The sequence below is a fragment of the Heterodontus francisci genome, chromosome 23 (assembly GCF_036365525.1).
Source record: "Heterodontus francisci isolate sHetFra1 chromosome 23, sHetFra1.hap1, whole genome shotgun sequence".
In the NCBI taxonomy this organism is placed as follows: Eukaryota; Metazoa; Chordata; class Chondrichthyes; order Heterodontiformes; family Heterodontidae; genus Heterodontus; species Heterodontus francisci.
Genome location: NC_090393.1, coordinates 31,299,719 through 31,318,830, shown reverse-complemented (window position 1 = coordinate 31,318,830; position 19,112 = coordinate 31,299,719). Strand labels below are relative to the sequence as shown.

Here is a 19,112-nt window from a genome sequence, read left to right as displayed (position 1 = left end):
CAACAATATGGATAAGCAAATGGAGTGTTGAGATCCAGAACTAAACAGTGGGATACATGTCTGTAGAAGTTATACTGAGGCTGAATAATTCACTGGTTAGACTGCACTTGTTCCGTGACCTGTCTTCATTACTGCGATTGGAAAGAGGGTAGAGAGAGCAACAAGAATAATCCTAAAAGCAATCAGAAAAGCTTGGAGACATTTATGCTCCACAGTCTGGAGTGGGAAAAGTTAAGGAGGAAACTCATTAATGTCTCTATATAATATAGAGTATTGAAAAGTACAATGTAAACCCAGAGCCTTACTTCAAAATAAGTCGACCCAGGATGATATGTACATTTAAAATGCACCTTAGAAAAAATTTGTTGTTCAAAGGGTCATAGATTATTTCAAATGTTGCTTAGTGAAGGTAGTAGTATCAAAAGATATTGGAGGTGGAGAGTTGGAGCACTGGAGGGACCAGATGGGCCATCAATGGTTTTTCTTTGCTTACGAAGCAGGGTTTCTTGTTTGCCCTTTTCTTAGTAACCACGTATTGTGCTGATGCAGTAATAAATCCACAATCCTGACTTGGAACTATATCGCCGTTCCTTCATTGTTGCTGGGTCAAAATCCTGGAATCCCCTTCCTAACAGCACAGTGGGTATCCCTACCCCACATGGACTGCAGCGGTTCAAGAAGGCAGCTCACCACCACCTTCTCAAGGGCAATTAGGGATGGGCAATAAATGCTGGCCTGGCCAGTGACACCCACATCCCATGACTGAATAAAAAAAAATAGATTTATGACCGTTACATCTCACCTGATTGATTGTCACTGTGATACCACTGTTCCATTTAACACACAGTCCTCCTTTTAGACTCTTCTTCCAAAACTATTCATGTTTAATCATGAGAGCTTTGACAAAGTGCTTGGCTATTTAGCTCTGGGGAGTATCACATTGAGGCTGCTCCTTGCCTGATGTACAAACATTTTCATTTGAAGCAGGAAACGTTGAAAAGAGAGCAAGAATAGAGCCCTAGCTGATTGTCTCCCCACCGCACCCACCCCGCCACCCTAACCAACCACCATCCCATCAGATTGCTTAGACCAATTGTAACCCTGTACTCCTATTCCAGCGGAGATCAGTTAACTTGACTTACACCAGAGTACAAATTGGGGACCAGTAAGCTCAGCTACACTTTTGGATAAAATTAATGAGTCATTGGGGAAGCATTATTTCACACTTTTGTGTTGAACTACATATGTCAACCATTGACCCAGTTGTGTAAAGGATCTCAATCTTTTTGAATCCAATTGCATTGCAAGATGTAACTAGTGGGGTGCCACAGGGTTCGGTCCTCGGGCAACTATTTACAATCTATATTAAATGACTTGGATGCAGGGATAGAAGGTACTATAGCCAAATTTGCAGATGACAGTAAAATAGGTGGGATAGTAAGTTGCAATAAAGAAATAAGAAATTTCCAAATGGATATGGATAGGTTAGGTGAATGGGTCAAAATTTGGCAGATGGAGTTTAACGTGGATAAGTGTGAGGTTATCCATTTTGGTCGCAAGAATAGAAAGGCAAATTATTATCTAAATGGAGAGAAACTTCAGAGTGCTTCGGTGCAGAAGGATCTGGGTGTCCTCGTGCATGAATCGCAGAAAACTAGTATGCAGGTACAGCAGGTAATAAGAAAGGCAAATGGAATTTTGGCATTTATTGCTAAAGGAATAGAGTATAAGAGTAGGAAAGTGTTGCTGCAACTATAGAAGGCATTAGTGAGACTGCACCTGGAGTATTACGTACAGTTTTGGTCCCCTTACTTGAGGAGGGATGTAGTTGCATTGGAGGCAGTTCAGAGGAGGTTCATTAGATTGATTCCAGAGATGAGGGATTTGTCTTATGAAGTGAGATTGAGCAGTTTAGGCCTTTACTCTCTAGAGTTTAGAAGAATGCTAAGTCTCTTCGACTCGCCCTTGTTTAGCCCCACCTGTATGGCTGCCCGCCAGCTCTGGCAACTGACTCCCATGACTTGTGGTCAATGTCACAGGACTTCATGTCGTGTTTGCAGACATCTTTAAAACAGAGACATGGACAGCCGGTGGGTCTGATACCAGTGACGAGCTCACTGTACAATGTGTTCTAGGGGATCCTGCCATCTTCCATGCGGCTCACATGGCCAAGCCATCTCAAGCACCGGTGGCTTAGTAGGGTGTATATGCTGGGGATGTTGGCCGCCTCGAGGACTTCTGCGTTGGAGATATAGTCCTGCCACCTGATGCCAAGGATTCTCCGGAGGTAGCGAAGATGGAATGAGTTGAGACGTCTCTCTTGGCTGACATATGTTGTCCAGACCTCGCTGCCATCGAGCAAGGTACTGAGGACACAGGCTTGATACACTCGGACTTTTGTGTTCTGTGTCCGTGTGCCATTTTCCCCTCATTCCCTTGGCCAGTCTGGAAATAGCAGCGGATACCTTTCCCACGCGCTTGTTGATTTCTGCATCGAGAGACAGGTTACTGGTGATAGTTGAGCCTAGGTAGGAGAAATCTTGAACCGCTTCCAGAGCGTGGTCACCGATATTGATGGATGGAGCATTTCTGTTGTCCTGTCCCATGATGTTCATTTTCTTGAGGCTGATGGTTAGGCCAAATTTGTTGCAGGCAGCCGCAATCCTGTCGATGAGACTCTGCAGGCACTCTTCAGTGTGAGATGTTAATGCAGCATCGTCAGCAAAGAGAAGTTCCCTGATGAGGACCTTCCGTACTTTGGTCTTTGCTCTAAGAGTGGCAAGGTTGAACAACGTGCCCCCTGATCTTGTGTGGAGGAAAATTCCTTCTTCTGAACATATGTGAGAGCAGCAGTGAGAAGAAGATCCCAAACAGTGTAGGTGTGAGAACACAGCCCTGTTTCACACCACCCAGGGTAGGAAAGGGGTCTGATGAGGCTGAATTGTGCCTTTCATATTGTCATGGAATGAGGTGATGATACTTAGTAGCTTTGGTGGACATCCGATCTTTGCTAGTAGTCTGAAGAGACCACGTCTGCTGACGTGGTCAGAAGCTTTGGTGAGATCTATGAAGGCAACCTAGAGGGGCATCTGTTGTTCACGGCATTTCTCCTATAGCTGGTGAAGGGAGAACGGCATGTCAATGGTGGATCTCTCTGCTCGAAAGCCGCACTGTCCCTCAGGGTAGACATGCTCAGCCAGCTTCTGGAGTCTGTTTAAAACGACGCGAGAGGTCAAGGTTTAGGATAAGGGGTAGCAGATTTATTACAGGTGAGGAGAAATTACTTCTCTCAAAAGCTCGTGAGTCTGTAGAATTCACTACCCCAGAGTGCAGTGGATGCTGGGACATTGAGTAAATTTAAGGAGGAGGTAGACAGATTTTTAATTAGTAATGGGTTGAAGGGTTATGGAGAACGGGCAGGAAAGTGGAGTTGAGGCCAAGATTAAATCAGCCATGAGCGTATTGAATGATGGAGCAGGCTCAAGGGGCTGAATTGCCTACTCCTGCCCCTAGTTCTTATGTTCTTCCTCTCTCTTTTTCAGCTTGGAATTTTATTTAATGAGTGCTGCTTCAAGTCATTAAAATAATTCCAGTGCTCCCCGATGCCAGGTGATCATCACTCATAACCTGTTTGAAGCTTAAAAATTTCTTGAAAAAAATTTTAAGCCATATTTGTAAACAGCTGCATATTGCACATCAGTAATATACTATCCCTTTTATGACTAAGTGTTTCACCTTTCAAAAGAATAATTACATGAATGTTTTGAGTCACTTCAGACAGCAGTGAAATTCTTTTCCATTCTCTCCCCTTGCCATGACCCATCTGCTGCTGAAATGCTCATCCTTGCTTTTTTTTTTTTTACTTCCAGCCTTGACTATTCCAGTTCTCTCCTGGTTGGCCTCTGACCCTCCAACCTTTCTAAACTGGAGCTCATCCAAAATTCTGTTGCCCATATTCTAACTCGCACCAAGTCCGGCTCACCCATCACCCCAGTGCTCGCTGACCTACATTAGCTCACAGTCCATCAAAACCTCCAATTTATAATCATCATCCTCCTGTTTAAAACCCATCATGGCTTTTCCCCTCCCTTTCTCTGTAACCTCTTGCAGCCCTTGAAGAGCTCGGCTTTCCGAGTACTCTGACCCCACCGTTGACTTTTGTGCCTGTTTGTTTCTGTTTTAAATTTACCTCTTTATGCACAGACCTCTTTTATTGATCTACCTATTTTTCCATTTTCTAAGTATATCTACTTTTCATTTTTATATCTCCTATTTGAAGGTTCACCGTTGCTGAGCAACCAGTTTCTTTGCGTACTTTTCTACCCAGTTAATTGATGCTATAGTGCTTTTTGGGCCATTTTAGTCCAGTGCCCTTATCTGTACCCTTGTCTTTGTTTTCACTTTTAACCTAATCATATTTTGGTCATTATTTCCCAACTATGTTGCTCTCAACAGTTACTTGCCCCTCTTCATTTCCCATTGAACCAGAAATCTGATGGTCTAGGAAGCAGTGCTGGAGGCATTCTGCACTTTGACCACATGCAATACCTTTATTCCAGTCTATTTTGGAAGTTAAAATGATATTGGTCTGTTATTCTCATCTGAATCCCCCCCACCCCCCTCATTTGTTTGATACAATTTCTTGGTGTGCATCCTCTTTCTGTTCCTTAGCTCCATTCAGATGGATCTTGCCTTAATACAATCTCCAGAGCATCTTATGTGCTGTAGCGTTTGGGAATATTAACAATGATTTGAGGACGGGTTTGCATAATGCTGATTATTTTGCTGGGCTAGATTCCAAATTGCAGCATTTAAAATGGATAGAGACTGGAACAACTACTGTAATCACCCTTGGAGAGCCCTTGCAAACAGTATGGAAATGCATTGAAAGTGTGGACATTCTGCTGAGCTATTCTGTATTCTCAGTAAGAATAAGTCTTTCAAGTAGTCATGATTGGTTGTCCTGCTTCATGAATGTGTTTTCTTGAATTGAGAACAAGGACCTAAGGGTAACAGTGGACATGGAATTGTAACACAATTCAGGTACCCTTGCATATAGAGTATGTAGCACTAATAGAAAGTAGAACTGATCGTGTGTTTTTTTCCCTCAGCATTTTCCTAACAGCAGCTTTAGGCTTTCCTGAGGCTTTGATCCCTGTACAGCTCCTGTGGGTGAACCTGGTCACAGATGGACTGCCGGCCACAGCATTAGGTTTTAATCCACCTGATCTGGACATAATGGACAAACCACCACGCAGTCCTAAGGAGCCCCTGATCAGCGGCTGGCTCTTTTTCCGTTATATGGCTATCGGATGTGAGTACTCGGGTTAAAGATGGCAAAGGTTCGCAATCGACCAGTAACTGCTTCCTAGAGATATATTCTTTAGCTACCTTTGGGTTCAACTGTGACAGTACACTGTACTGTTGGGCATTCCTCACTTCAGTATAAACTTAAATATGTTAGGTTTGAGAAACTTTTGTGCTAATGTTTTTTTAAATTAATAATCCTTTCATTCTGTATTTTTTGTATTTGAAGCTAGTTATTTGGCTAAGTGCCTTGTAGAAAGTCTTTCCCTTTTTTCCAGTTGTGAACAAAGTACAATCATAATAGTGACCGTCTTCTTGCAGTAGGAATGATGTCCAGGGAATTATTTTTAGGTCTTTCCCTAGAGATACGCTTACATTGACTCATTTGTTCTGAAGTGGCTTCAGGGGGGATTCTATATCGGAGCAGATTCATTCAGTGTGGGCTCCCTACCAATATAAAATATTAGGAGTCCAAATGGCCAATGTGATTTCATTCCAGCCTTGGGTTGCCAAGCAACTCCAACTGCATAAAATCAGGCATGTTATATCTTTTTTGTCCATTTAGCAACTGAGCACTTTTTGTGCAGGCAGTTATTTATAATCAAAGTGGTTAGCACCGCAGCCTCACAGCTCCAGCGACCCGGGTTCAATTCTGGGTACTGCCTGTGTGGAGTTTGCAAGTTCTCCCTGTGTCTGCGTGGGTTTTCTCCGGGTGCTCCGGTTTCCTCCCACAGCCAAAAGACTTGCAGGTTGGTAGGTAAATTGGCCATTATAAATTGCCCCTAGTATAGGTAGGCGGTAGGGAAATTTAGGGACAAGTGGGGATGTGGTAGGAATATGGGATTAGTATAAAATGGGTGGTTGATGGTTGGCACAGACTCGGTGGGCCGAAGAGCCTGTTTCAGTGCTGTATCTCTAAGTAAAATAAATAAAAGAAATGGGATCTAGATGTTATAATGTAAACAGAATATCGTGTATCTTTGGCTTCACTCCCTGCGATAAGCTCTGTAGTACCGACTCTGCTACATTGTCAACTTAAGTATTAAATCTGGCGTCCCAAAAAAAATTACAATTGATTTAATCTTCCATACATTTTCAGGTTATGTCGGAGCTGCTACAGTTGGTGCTGCTGCTTGGTGGTTCATAGCTGCTGAAGACGGACCCAGAGTTACTTATTACCAGCTGGTAATATTTCATTGAAACATTTTCATGTTAAAAATATAACAGTGTACACCTTCCCAAAAGTCTAACATGCATATCTCTCCATTTTATCTTGTTGAACTTGAACTTAAAACTGCTAATGTGATGCTAGGCAATGAACTAAAACTGTTGTATGTGTAGCTGTTTCCAAAATCAACTAATTTACTTGACCGCATGTATTAGTTTAGAGTTCTAAACCTAAAGCAGGCAGTTCTAATATCTATAATTGTGTGATTTAAGATTCATATTCTCCCTTTACTACTGAAGTTGGTGGATCATGGGTAGCTGTTCCACAGGCCCAGGTATCCTGCCAATACCTCACTCAAGTGACTCATTAACATGTGAGCCTAGATTTTAAGTGCTGACGGGCCTTTATCTGTGGAATATATCACAGTTGAGTTTTTTATGGTCCAGCTTCCACCTTCTAAGACAAATCACTGGATAATGATCAGGTGAGAAAACTACGACTGGTTTTCCCCCTCTTCCAATCCTTGGGACACTTGAGGCCAACCATTGTTGACATTGACTAACTCCATCCATACGACAGATTAAACCTGGAACTTTGATGTCCATTTGGAAAAGTACCACATGGCATTATGCACACATTGAACCGTTAGAAGAATCTAAAACGTGTTTGTAATTAATGTTTGTATATACTTTTGCTTTGCTACAGAGCCATTTCTTGCAATGCAATCCAGAAAACCCAGATTTTGAAGATGTTGACTGTGAAATATTTGAATCTCCCTATCCCATGACCATGGCACTCTCTGTCCTGGTGACCATTGAGATGTGTAATGCTCTTAACAGGTTAGATGTATTGTTCTCACTTTCCTTGAAATGATGTACTTGCTATTTATAATCACTGCTGTGCAAATGAGAAAAAAAATAACTGATGTATTAAAATGCTTCACAAACCACTGACCACCTCCAGGCGCTTACCCATTGTCTCTTGAGGCCAAAAATGAGATTAAAATGCATGCAACTTGCCACAGTGAGTCAGACGGTTGAGCAATGGATATATTGATTAATCTACTGATGCTTATCCAGAGCAATATGTTTACATAATTAAAATGACAAGGTTAATCATTTTCAAGGGCACACCTTATTTTTAGCAAATTTATTTCTGTGTAGTAGGTGTATTTGTGTTGTAATACAGGTAAGATGCTTATTCATCCTCACCACAATTTTCCACGCTAGTAGTTTTGCATTTATTTGTGAGGGGGTGGTGGTGGGGTGGAGGCATCATGCTTTGTTTAGGTGTTTCCACAGACTCTCAATAGCAAAACCTGGCAGATTAGTCAACTTGTGCATTTCATGTACACCTAGCAGCTAGCTCAAGAATGACGCTAGCAAAGGCCATGGAACAGATTTGTAGAGGTCTTTGCAAAAGCCTAGGAAAAAGCTGCTCTCTTAGTCAGAACATGAAGTGTGAGGCCTAAAAATAACACTTCATTTTTTTTGGTGGAACACATTAAAAAATTATATATGACAGTCTTTGTGGCTGCTAGAGCTCCATGCATTCTGCAATGTGTTTTTTCTCTTTAAGCTAGCGTTTATTTTTTGATAGAAATAAAAACACTTAGCAGTTCAGGCAGCACCTATGGAGAAGAGAAACTGTTCTGATGAAAAGTCATCAGCCTGAAATGTTGACTGTTTCTCTCTCCACAGATGCTGCCTGATTTGAGTGTTTCCAACATTCTTTCAGTTTTGTTTTCAGATTTCCAGCATCAGCAATATTTTGCTTTTGTTTTTGGTAGATTTAACGACTCTGTTGAGTTGGGGTTGATTTAAACAAGCAATTTGAGTAATTGTTGCTTTTAGGAACAGCTTGTTTATTTCTTTAACTCCTTTTCTTTCAGTTTATCGGAGAACCAGTCATTGTTGAAGATGCCACCTTGGGAAAATGTTTGGTTATTGGGTTCAATCTGCCTGTCGATGTCACTTCACTTCCTCATTTTATATGTGGAGCCACTACCGGTCAGTTAGATGGCGTTACACTATGTTTTGTCCTGTACACCACTGCGTGGTCACTTAGAAATTTTGCATTTCACTGTAGAATTCATTTGACAGTTTAAGTCGAAGATGATCTGGAATACTATGCCAGTTTTCTTTAGCTAGCAAAAGTACTTCACAAACTAGGTTTTATTATCTTTGTACAAGCTATTATACATTTCAAAGTTTTTGTTACATAAGGGCACCCATTCAGGCCGTCCCTTTTGTGCTAGTACTAACTTACCACTTGCTCTTTCCCTGAATGCTTTAATGGTCTTCCTCATGTTTATCCAATTTTCACATAAATGTAAAGTGGCGTGACTACAATATCCACATAATATTGTGCAAGAAAAAAATCATCTAGCTTTTCTCTTTACTTGCGCTTCTAGCACTAGTCATGAGTTTTATCCCACTTGTTACTGGTTTACTTTAGCTGTGTTTTTTAAAAAAAACTTTCACTACTTAACCCCCGAAGCTCTTTCACAATTTTGAGCACTTGTGTTCAATTCCAATCTCCTCCTTTAACCTTCCCTCTTCCAGTGAATACATTGCTAGTTCAGATCTCTCAAAATTGTATCCTCTCCTTGGAATCAACATTTCTTTTGGTTTTGATAATGTCTTATACAAATTCCTCATCGCCATTTTTGTTATTATTTAGCACACTGATACCATAGAATGGTTACAGCACAGAAGGAAGCCATTCGGCCTATCGTGTATGTGCTGGCTCAGTGGAAGAGCAATCACCCATTTCCCTCCCTTTTCCCCATAGCCTTGCAATTTTTTTCTCTTTAGATAATTGTGCCAGTTCTTTTTTGAAGGCCTCGATTGAATCTGCATCCACCACACTCTCAGGCAGTGCATCCCAGATCATAACCACTCTCTGTGTAAAAGAACAGTTTGTTCCTATCTACACTCTCCAGACCCCTCATGATTTTGAACACCGCTATCAAATCTCCTCTTAATCCTCTAAGGAGAAGAGACCCAGCTTCTTCAACCTTTCTATGTAACTTAATTTTCTCATCCCTGGAACCATTCTCGTGAATCATTTCTGCCCCCTCTCTAATGCCTTAACATCCTTCTGAAATTGTGGTCACAGAGAGTCAGAGAGATACAGCACTGAAACAGGCCCTTCGGCCCACCGAGTCTGTGCCGACCATCAACCACCCATTTATACTAATCCTACATTAATCCCATATTCCTTACCACATCCCCACCATTCTCCTACCACCTACCTACACTAGGGGCAATTTACAATGGCCAATTTACCTATCAACCTGCAAGTCTTTGGCTGTGGGAGGAAACCGGAGCACCCGGTGGAAATCCACGCGGTCACAGGGAGAACTTGCAAACTCCACACAGGCAGTACCTAGAATCGACCCTGGGTCGCTGGAGCTGTGAGGCTGTGGTGCTTGCCACTGTGCCACCCATATAAACCATGAATCCAATTTGCCTTTTTTTAAAAAAGAGCTTTGCTGATATGTAGTCCCACTTTTAATGTAAGTGTTGAGGCATTGTTGATCAATAAATGGGTCGCTCATTATCTTGGGTATTTGAGAACTTGAGATCCAACCAAAAGAGTGTCACTGGGCAGGGGTCTGCGTGATGCTCAAGTTTGGGCACTTGTCTGTCTTTTACCGTGTAGCTTTGAAACAAAACAAGAATAATTGTGGAATTTCCCATCAATTTATGGTAATGGTTCTTGACATGATGGAACTTGCAATACAGGCTTGAGGCTATTTTCCCAAACATGTGAGGAACATGGTAGCTCATGTCAGTGAGGGCTCTTAAACTGAAATTCACTCTCCTATTCCCTACCAGTTTTCTGTACACCGTTAAAATTCTTGTATCATATATTCCCCTTGAAGCAATGTTGTAATCTCTGCCACAGTAACCAGTTGTGATCAAGCATTTCATGCTCTAATAATCCGGTGTTGGGGAATAAAAACTTAACTTCTCCCTTCATTCTTCTAGTGAAAACTAGAGTTTTTTTCTCCATTTTTGCCAACCAGTGGAAAACATCTTTCACTCTTTTATCCTCTCAAAACAGTCATAGCATTGACTTGCAAACATCTATCTCCGCCACTGTGTAAAAGTGCCCGTTTTTTTTTGTGCTAACTGGTTCATTCTGTATGTTATTTCAAAAACAACTGTCTCTCCTGAGAGTGAAACAGACGTTTTCTTTCTGTCTTTTTGCAGCTCATCTTCCAAATTACACCGCTAGATGTAACACAGTGGCTGATGGTGCTGAAAATCTCTCTACCTGTCATTCTGCTGGATGAGACACTCAAATTTATTGCTCGTAACTACCTTGAACCGGGTAAAGAGTATACTCTGCCTAGTGACAAACTGTGTGGTTTCTCAGCATGTACAGAGGGGATTTCCTGGCCTTTTGTGCTCATTTCTGTGCCCTTGGTTATCTGGCTTTACAGTACAGACACTAATTTTGCTGAAATGTTCTGGTCTTGACTGACATAGAGCTGTCGTTGGCATAGTGAAGACATGGCATTTGATTAACTTCGACCAAAATTTTTATCATTTAAACACGTGATTCCAAGAGTCTGTTTCTGCTGAATTTCATATGAACCCATGTATGGATGAAGTTAATATTTTTTTCCTGAACTCTAGAATGAAACAGGATTTTTACACAATTTTAAAAAAACTTTAAAAAAAAAGCTGTGCATTGGCGTGTACAGAGATTAATACTATTTTCTGCAATATTTTGTTTTTGTAGATGAAACAGCATGTACAGATGTGTTCTGTTTACTAATTTGTTCATCTTTTGTGTATAAATTAAGAACCAATGAGCCGACGGGTGTATTTTTTGGCTAAAGAAATGGAATACTAGAGAATGTTAAATTCTTTTGAAAATTTAAAAAAAAAATGATTGCATGGTGTGTCACTGCATGGCTATTTTGGTTGGGTTCTGTTTTAGACTTTATTTTGTGCCTTCAGTCAAACAGTTGTTTTTACTTCAGAACTCCTTATTTTCTGCACTCGGCAGAATACTGCTACCTCAACCAGCTTTTCAGTTTTGTTTCCTGTAATCATTTCTGTGTTCTCAACTCTGTCATGTTTACAGTCCAACCTTGTTTGAGGTATGCTAATTCCTGTCTGTGCAGAACACACTTTTTTTTTCCTGCCCATACCCCACAACCCATATTGCTGTTTTTTCACTCCTAATGAGTTTAAATAGTATTTATTTTAAAATGCTGCTTTGTATTTTGTTGTAACAGTCTTGACAGGATTCTTTACGTTTTTCGCCAGTTCACCTTGGATGTTGCTACATCAGGGGTTAATTCACACGAGTCAAAAAATAAAATGTTTCAGACTAACAGAGAGGAAATTCTCAGTGTCTCTCTTTTAACCAGGCTGGTTCATGTAGTTTCTTCAAATGCAATACAAAAAGCTCTGCAGATTAAATTGTTTTTAGGTCTTATTTGTTAGTCTCTTAGTTGCCACATAAGCCTGGACATGGTTTGAAGAACTATTTATTACTCACATGTATTTGAAAACACTTAAGTAGCTGGAAACTAATTGTTACGTTTAGATGCTAGTGCTGAGCACAAACATGTAACAATGATATTTTAAAACTAGAAAATTTAGGTGCAAGTTGTAAGTAGCACATTACCAAATACTCATTTGACAATGTATAGAACTAAAAGTAAATTTTAACATACTATCATACTAACGGTTTACAACTGTAATAATCTAAATGTTGGGTAATAGTGTTCAAAAAGCATGTTTTCAAAAGTGACATTTAAGTGAGGTGGTTTTTACATGTGTTAACAAACCTAACAATGGTGTTTTCTTCAACGCCTTCCAAAATTCATCATCTAAAGTGAGTATATTTACATTTTGTAATTGCCTAATGCCAGTTCCGGATGTCAGACACACTCTGCTGAGTTTAGTCCAGGATTCTGGTATATTGGATCAACACATTTTTGTAAATGTGTCAAAACTTGCAGGGTTTTTATTTTTTTAAATCTAATGCCTCTTTTGCTGTTTAACTTTATTTTATTATATTAACTAATGCTGTACAGTTCTGGAAAGATTTTTTTTAGGGTTAGATATAACTAGACGTATCTTCATTAAAATGTTGGCATTCCAACATTTTAGTCTTAAACTGTAATTTATATATATTTAAGTCTACAAATAGCCATTGTATCTGAATCCTGGATCAGACTACTTGAAGCATGCTTGTACAATAACACTTCACTTTCATACACATTAATCCAGATGGAGAAATAAAATGAAAGCAGTTGAGATTCTTTTACCAATTAACAATCTATGTATAAAAGTGATTTTAAAAATGATTTTAAAGTAGAATTTATTAAAGTAGATTTTACTGTAAGATCTTTATCTCAACATCCTGCAAAGGAACTGACGTTTCTTCAGCTGCTTTCAGCATTAAGTGGTAACATAGATGGCATGTATCACTAAATGACCCACAGTGCTTACATTAGGCTTGTCTTAGGCCTTATGGAATAACGTTGACTGGCCATATTTTTGTTAAAGCCCATTGCGTGATGCTTGTTTTTACTGAGGCCTGGCCAAGTCTGCATGTGAGGTTCTGAAGAATTGACAGTGGCATTGACATCTTAATCGGATGAGCCCTCATTTTTGAGTGCCATCTGCATCATTGGACAGCAACACTGTCCTCCTGTTAATTGGCGATGTACTTCTTGAGCATTAAATTTAAGCAAAGTTCTGGACTGTTGGTTAATTGGTGATTCGTTGATGCCAACATTTGTTCAAAGGCAAAATTCACCATATATATTTACTTAATGAAAACAGATGAAGGCAATATTTTTTCCTTGCTATTTAAGTACTTGCACCTATTTATTGGCTTCATCCCTTCAATTTGGGTTGAGGGTAGGGGAAGAGAGGAGGATGTTCTAGTTTCACCGGAGGATTGCTAATTTTGTACCTTTTATAGTTCTGCAATGATCCAATTTAAGTAACTTGCTTAAATCTGTATTAGCTATCCTTTTTTAAAAAATCCTCCCTTCATTTTTTTCTTCAACAAAAGTGAATGACATCAATAGAAAAGAAAGTTAGGTACGTGGGTAAGACAGGCTGCTGATTCACTGAGGGTAGACCAGTTTTGCTCAATGTTTAGAAATGTAGCAGAAACAACATTGACAAAACAGCTATTCATAGAATAGAAATATTCTGAAATAGTGAAAAAGATCTTGCCCTAGAGGTATTATTGCTTTGTTGCTATCATTGTGAATGCACGTTGAGGTGCCCAGGTTGGCTTAGCCATTTACCCAATAGGTAGCCAAATAGACTGGGATTAACTTTAATCCCTGCTCTGTTCTGATCTCAGCTGTGGTGGCAGTCAGGTGCTACAGTTGCCTATTGGGGAAAAGATCAGCCAGATTCAATATGATTAATGCTGCAAGTAGCAGTGTGATGATTGAGATCAGACTTGACGATTGTGTAAATAATCCTCACTTGGGTGAGATACTGGAGGACAGCTGCAATCAATAGATTTGTACCCTAGGAATCGCCTCATTTAGAAGAGGGAAAAATGGGTAGGGCAGCTCACTGATTCAATATGAGTGATAAGGCCAGAGCTCAAACTTGTGATTCTCCACATGCCAATCGTTATTTTAGATTCATCAGGAGAACATACGCAAGGCATTCTCATGGGAAGGGATAGATGATAAAGCTAGTGATAGAAGCCCAGCAGATGGCTTTCAGCAGATTGGTTGCATGCGTCATGAAAGAAAAACAAATGTTAGTGTGGAAAGGGTTTACATACAGTTTGAGAATTATGAAAGAAAAAATAATGGAAAAATTGTCATGCTGAAATTGAACTAATGCTTGTCCCTTTCCCATGGGATAAGAATATAAACAGCAGTGTTTGCACTTGGTGCCAGTAGTCTGTCATTCTTTTTCCCACATTTTTAACGAAAACTTGTATGCATGTTTCATTCACTGTTACTACGCCTTTAAAACAATTCTGGTATGTAGTTTCTATCTGTAGCACTGTTGCTTTAAGTGTTTACAAAACAAAAGTTGCCTGTTTTAAGAAATGCAGTTCATATTCCTCCGAATGGCTTGTGTATTATCCTCTATTGGAAGTGCTTCCTGTCACTGTCAGCAGGCAGTGTCTAGCACTCTGCTCACCTTCATTTCTAGAGCAGATTGTCTAGTTTAGATACTCCTTTCTTTAGAAAAAAAAAAAAGTCTGCTATTTGAGCAACCAGCTAATTGCACTTTTTTCTTTCTCAACAGCTATGGATGATGAAGAGGAGAACAAGTAATTCCCTTAACAATTTTCAGAAATCTAATGTTCTTTTGTTATCGCGTGCATGTGTATTTTTAAGCACAACTACCAAGACCATTGCATGTATAATGTGCAACAATAGTATGCTATTTGGAGGAAAAGTGTGTTTAAAATTTAGGACTTCAGAGAAACTGTACATTTGTGCAATACATCCTTGTGAACTTTACAGTATTCCAGAGAAGTTGGGTTCTTTGCTAAACAGATTAGAGTCACCAACTGTCGAGGACCCACATCTCTGTAAAATTTCATTTGAATTTATAACTTGTACATTATGAAAATGCATGTCTTCTGTTTAAGTCACAGAATCTGTGTATTGGGTCATCAAGACAAATGAAGAACTACTTTATAAAAATGGCTATGTACAAAATGCAATTATATTTATGAAAAACTTAGACGAAAGATACAAATCCTGAATGTTCGAACTGTAAATTACATCGTGTAGGTTGACAAATTTCATAAATTCAATGTATTTTTTTCTAAGGCAAGTTTTTTTTTCCTCTTTGGTGTGAGACAAAATGAGAGAATTCCCTCTTGCACTGTAACTTAACTATTTTAAGTTGTAGCACATTAGCAGAAGCATTGGTGCAATAAGAATATTGCAATGCAGATTTAACAAGAACCTGTCAGTTGCCAGAAAACAGCATGTTAATGTTGAAAACCTGTAAATAAGATCCTATGTTTATTTCAGTGATGACATTGTAACATGCAAATTTCATAAGTTCAGGTAAATAAAGTTACTCTACATTACATCCTCTGTGATGTTTCCTATTTAAATGTAACCCAATGTCTGTTCGTTCAGCGAAGTTTTTTTTAAAAAAAACAATGTTTTTGTGGTACAGGAAGGTTTTCAAAATTATAAATGATTAAGTGATTAAGTAGCTGTACCCCGACCCAAGAATTCTGCATATATAATATACTTAAGTATGGTACCAAGATTCTAGTACAGTTCAATAAACTTTTCACTAATTCTTTAAAGTTGGTTCAAGTGTTAACTTTATAATGAACGCCGTGATGAGGATGCCTCTAAGTTTTGTAGAAGTTTTACTAAAATATTAAGCAATGATCTGTTGCTTCACTCATACTCGGCAATGATTTCAGCAATCTTGAATCATTTGAGAAAAAAACAATGTGTAGCAATACACAAGGCTCCATTCTGCATCACCTAACAGATAGTCAGATAAAGACATTGGGCTGGATTTTGTGCTCATCCCGACAGCAGGTTTCGTGGCAGGGGGTGGGGGGGCACCATCAAACTGGATGCTGGGAATCCCAGTTCTGATTCTCCCAGGGGCGGGATATGCAGGTGACTGCCTTCCTGCCCAGAGGCCAAATAAGGGCTTCTTCCCACTGTTGCTGAAATCTCGCTGGTGGGGGGGCGAGGCCTCCACCGTGCTGGGAGCATGCCTTGGAAAATGAGGCACCCTCCCTGTGGGCTTGTGGGTGGGGAGGGGGCCTCCTTTGTGGGCAATCTGTGGCCCACAAAGGATACCCTCCCCTGGACTGAATGCCCAGCCCCCTTCGCCGGGGCATTCCGCACTGGCCCCGGTGACTCCGCCTCACTTACCAGAGGTCAGGGGTTCCAGTGTTGGGCCTGGGTTCGAGGCCTCTTCTCCCAGTGGTGCTGCCGATACTGCTGAGCTGCCAGCCCTGTGATTGGCCGGCAGCTCTTTGGTAGTGGGATTCCCATCCCTATTGAGTGTTTAAAGGGACAGGGATCCCGCCTCCTTAAATGTTGACCCCAAAAGACCGGATGATCGCTCCGGGGGTCAGAAAAAATGCCGAGGCAGAGTTTTGGCCTGGTGCCAGGAGCCCCGCCTCCTGCATAAAATACTTCCCATTGTTCCAAGTCCTTGTGATTCTGGAGAATTTTGACCTCAATATTTTTTCCTTGTTTTCCTTCCTGAAGAGATTCCTAGTATTTTTTTTCAACCCACTCAAGTATATTGGAACTGACATCTGATGATTTGAAAGAAACTGGTGTCCATAGAACCATATAAAGAGGCCATTCAGTCCATTGTGTCTGCGCCAGCTGAAAAAACTAGCTGCCCATAGAAATCCTACTTTCCAGTACGTGGTTTGCAGCCTTGCAGGTTACAGCACTTCAAGTGCAGGTCCAGGTACCTTTTTAAATGAGTTGAGGGTTTCTGCCTCCACCACCAATCCGGGCAGCGAATTCCAGACACCCATCACCCTCTGGGTGAAAAAGTTTTTCGTCATATCCCTTCTAATCCTTCCAGCAATCAACTAAATCTGTGCACCCGGTAATTGACCTCTCCGCTAGGGGAAATGGGTCCTTCCTTTCTACTCTATCTAGGCCCCTCATAATTTTGTACACCTCAATTAAGTCACCCCTCAGCCTCCTCTGTTCTAAGGAAAACAACCCTAGCCTATCCAGTCTTTCCTCATAGCTGCAATTTTCCAGCTCTGACAACATTCTTGTAAATCTCCTCTACTCACTCCAGAGCAATTGTGTAATTCTGTAATGTGGTGACCAGAACTGTACACAATACTCTCAGCTGTGGCCTAACCAGCATTTTATACAGTTCCAGCATTACATCCCTGCTTTTGTATTCTATACCTTGGCCAATAAAGGAAAGCATTCCATATGCCACCTTCACCACTTTATTGACCTGTCCTGCCACCTTCAGGGATCTGTGGACATACATTCCAAGGTGTCTCACTTCCACTACCCCTCTCCATATCCTCCCATTTATTGTGTAGTTCCTTGCTTTGTTTTCTCCCCTCAAATGCATTAACTCCCACTTCTCTGGATTGAATTCCATTTGCCACTTTCCACCCAGTCAATCAAACCATTGATATAATTCTGGAGTCTACAGCTATCCTCTTCACTATCTACTACATGGCCAATTTTTGTGTCATCTGCAAATTTCCTAATCATGCCTCCCACATTCAAGTCCAATCATTAATGTATGCCACAAACAGCAAGGGACCCAACACCGAGTCCACTTTCCATTCACAAATACATCTGTCAACCATTACCCTTTGTTTCCTGTCACTCAGCCAATTTTGGATCCAATTCACCACATTCCCCTGTATCCCATGGGCTTTTGCTTTTCTGACCAGTCTGCCATGTGGGACCTTGTCAAATGCCTTACTAAAATCCATGTAGACAGCATCCACGGCACTACCCTCATCAATGCTCCTTGTTACTTCCTCAAAAAATTCAATTAAGTTGGTAAGACACCACCTTCCCTTAAATCCATGCTGACCATTCCTCATTAATCAGTGCCTTTCTAAGTGACAGTTTATCCTATCAGAATTGATTCTAATAATTTGCCCACCACCAAGGTCAGACTGACCGGCCTATTGCTCGCACCCTTTTTTAAACAATGGTACAGTGTTCGCAGACCTCCAGTGCTCTGATACCTGACCTGTATCTAGTGAAGATTTGAAGAGCATCTGCTATTTCCTCCCTGGCTTCCTTTAACAGCCTGGGATACAATCCAACCGGCCCTGGTGATTTATCCACTTTCAGGGATGTCAGACCCTCTCGTACTTCCTCTCTCATTATGCTTGTATCTAATTTCACACTCTTCCTCTTTAACTACAATGTCTGCATCATCCCTCTCCTCTGTGAAGACAGAGGCAAAGTACTCATTTAGTTATCCTCAAGCTCTTAATGTACTGAAAAAACATCTTTGGGTTTTCCATGATTTTACTTGCCAATATTTTTTCATGTCCTCTCTTTGCTTTCCTAATTTCCTTTTTTACTTCACCCCTGCACTTCTATACTCCTCAAGGCTTTCTAAAGTATTAAGGTTATTGTGACTGTCATAAGCTTTCTTTTTCTGCTTTATCTTATCCTGTATGCTTCTAGATAACCAAGGGCACTAGATTTAGCAGTGCCACCCTTTTTCTTTGTGGGGACATGCCTGCACTGTGCCTGCAGAATCTTGCCTATGAATGCCTCCCACTGGTTTGCTACTGATTTTCCTTCAAGTAGCTGTATGCAGTCCACATTTGCCATCAGCTGCAAGGGACGCACACTCCCTTAAACCCCTCTGCCCTCTGTTAATGGCCAAGGTGGGAGGAGTGCACTGGCTTTTCTAGTTACACTTCTCCACAGGTCACAACATATATTTCAATGTTTTCCCAGTTACCGATCAGTTTATTATATAACAAGACATAACCAGTAACAAAGCATTAACACACAGATTGAAATATGAAAGTTCCCCTGTTACCTTAGCCCCTCTCACTAACATACTGGTTAACCAAAACATAAAGATTTTCTCTTTAGAGCTCTGTTACAAAAAAATAATTTGTCCAAATATTTCCTAATTCTTGAAGAAAAAAAGAG

The 19,112-nt window shown here is 40.5% G+C and overlaps 1 protein-coding gene across 2 annotated transcripts in view; it reads left to right on the top strand.

Moving 5' to 3' along the window:
• Positions 1-15,541, top strand: part of LOC137382695 (sarcoplasmic/endoplasmic reticulum calcium ATPase 2) — a 108,481-nt gene extending 92,940 nt beyond the window's left edge. Inside the window, exons 16-21 of one of the 2 annotated variants that reach the window (XR_010977260.1) lie at positions 5,112-5,314; positions 6,407-6,492; positions 7,181-7,314; positions 8,367-8,484; positions 10,696-12,337; positions 14,743-15,541. Coding sequence is in view for 1 of the 2 variants with exons in the window: in XM_068054985.1 (XP_067911086.1) it covers positions 5,112-5,314; positions 6,407-6,492; positions 7,181-7,314; positions 8,367-8,484; positions 10,696-10,816; positions 14,743-14,771 (691 nt within the window). In the remaining variant the exon portion in view is untranslated. The remainder of the gene's footprint in view (positions 1-5,111; positions 5,315-6,406; positions 6,493-7,180; positions 7,315-8,366; positions 8,485-10,695; positions 12,338-14,742) is intronic. The other variant, XM_068054985.1, reaches the window with a different exon arrangement.
• The last annotated feature ends 3,571 nt before the right edge of the window (positions 15,542-19,112 follow it).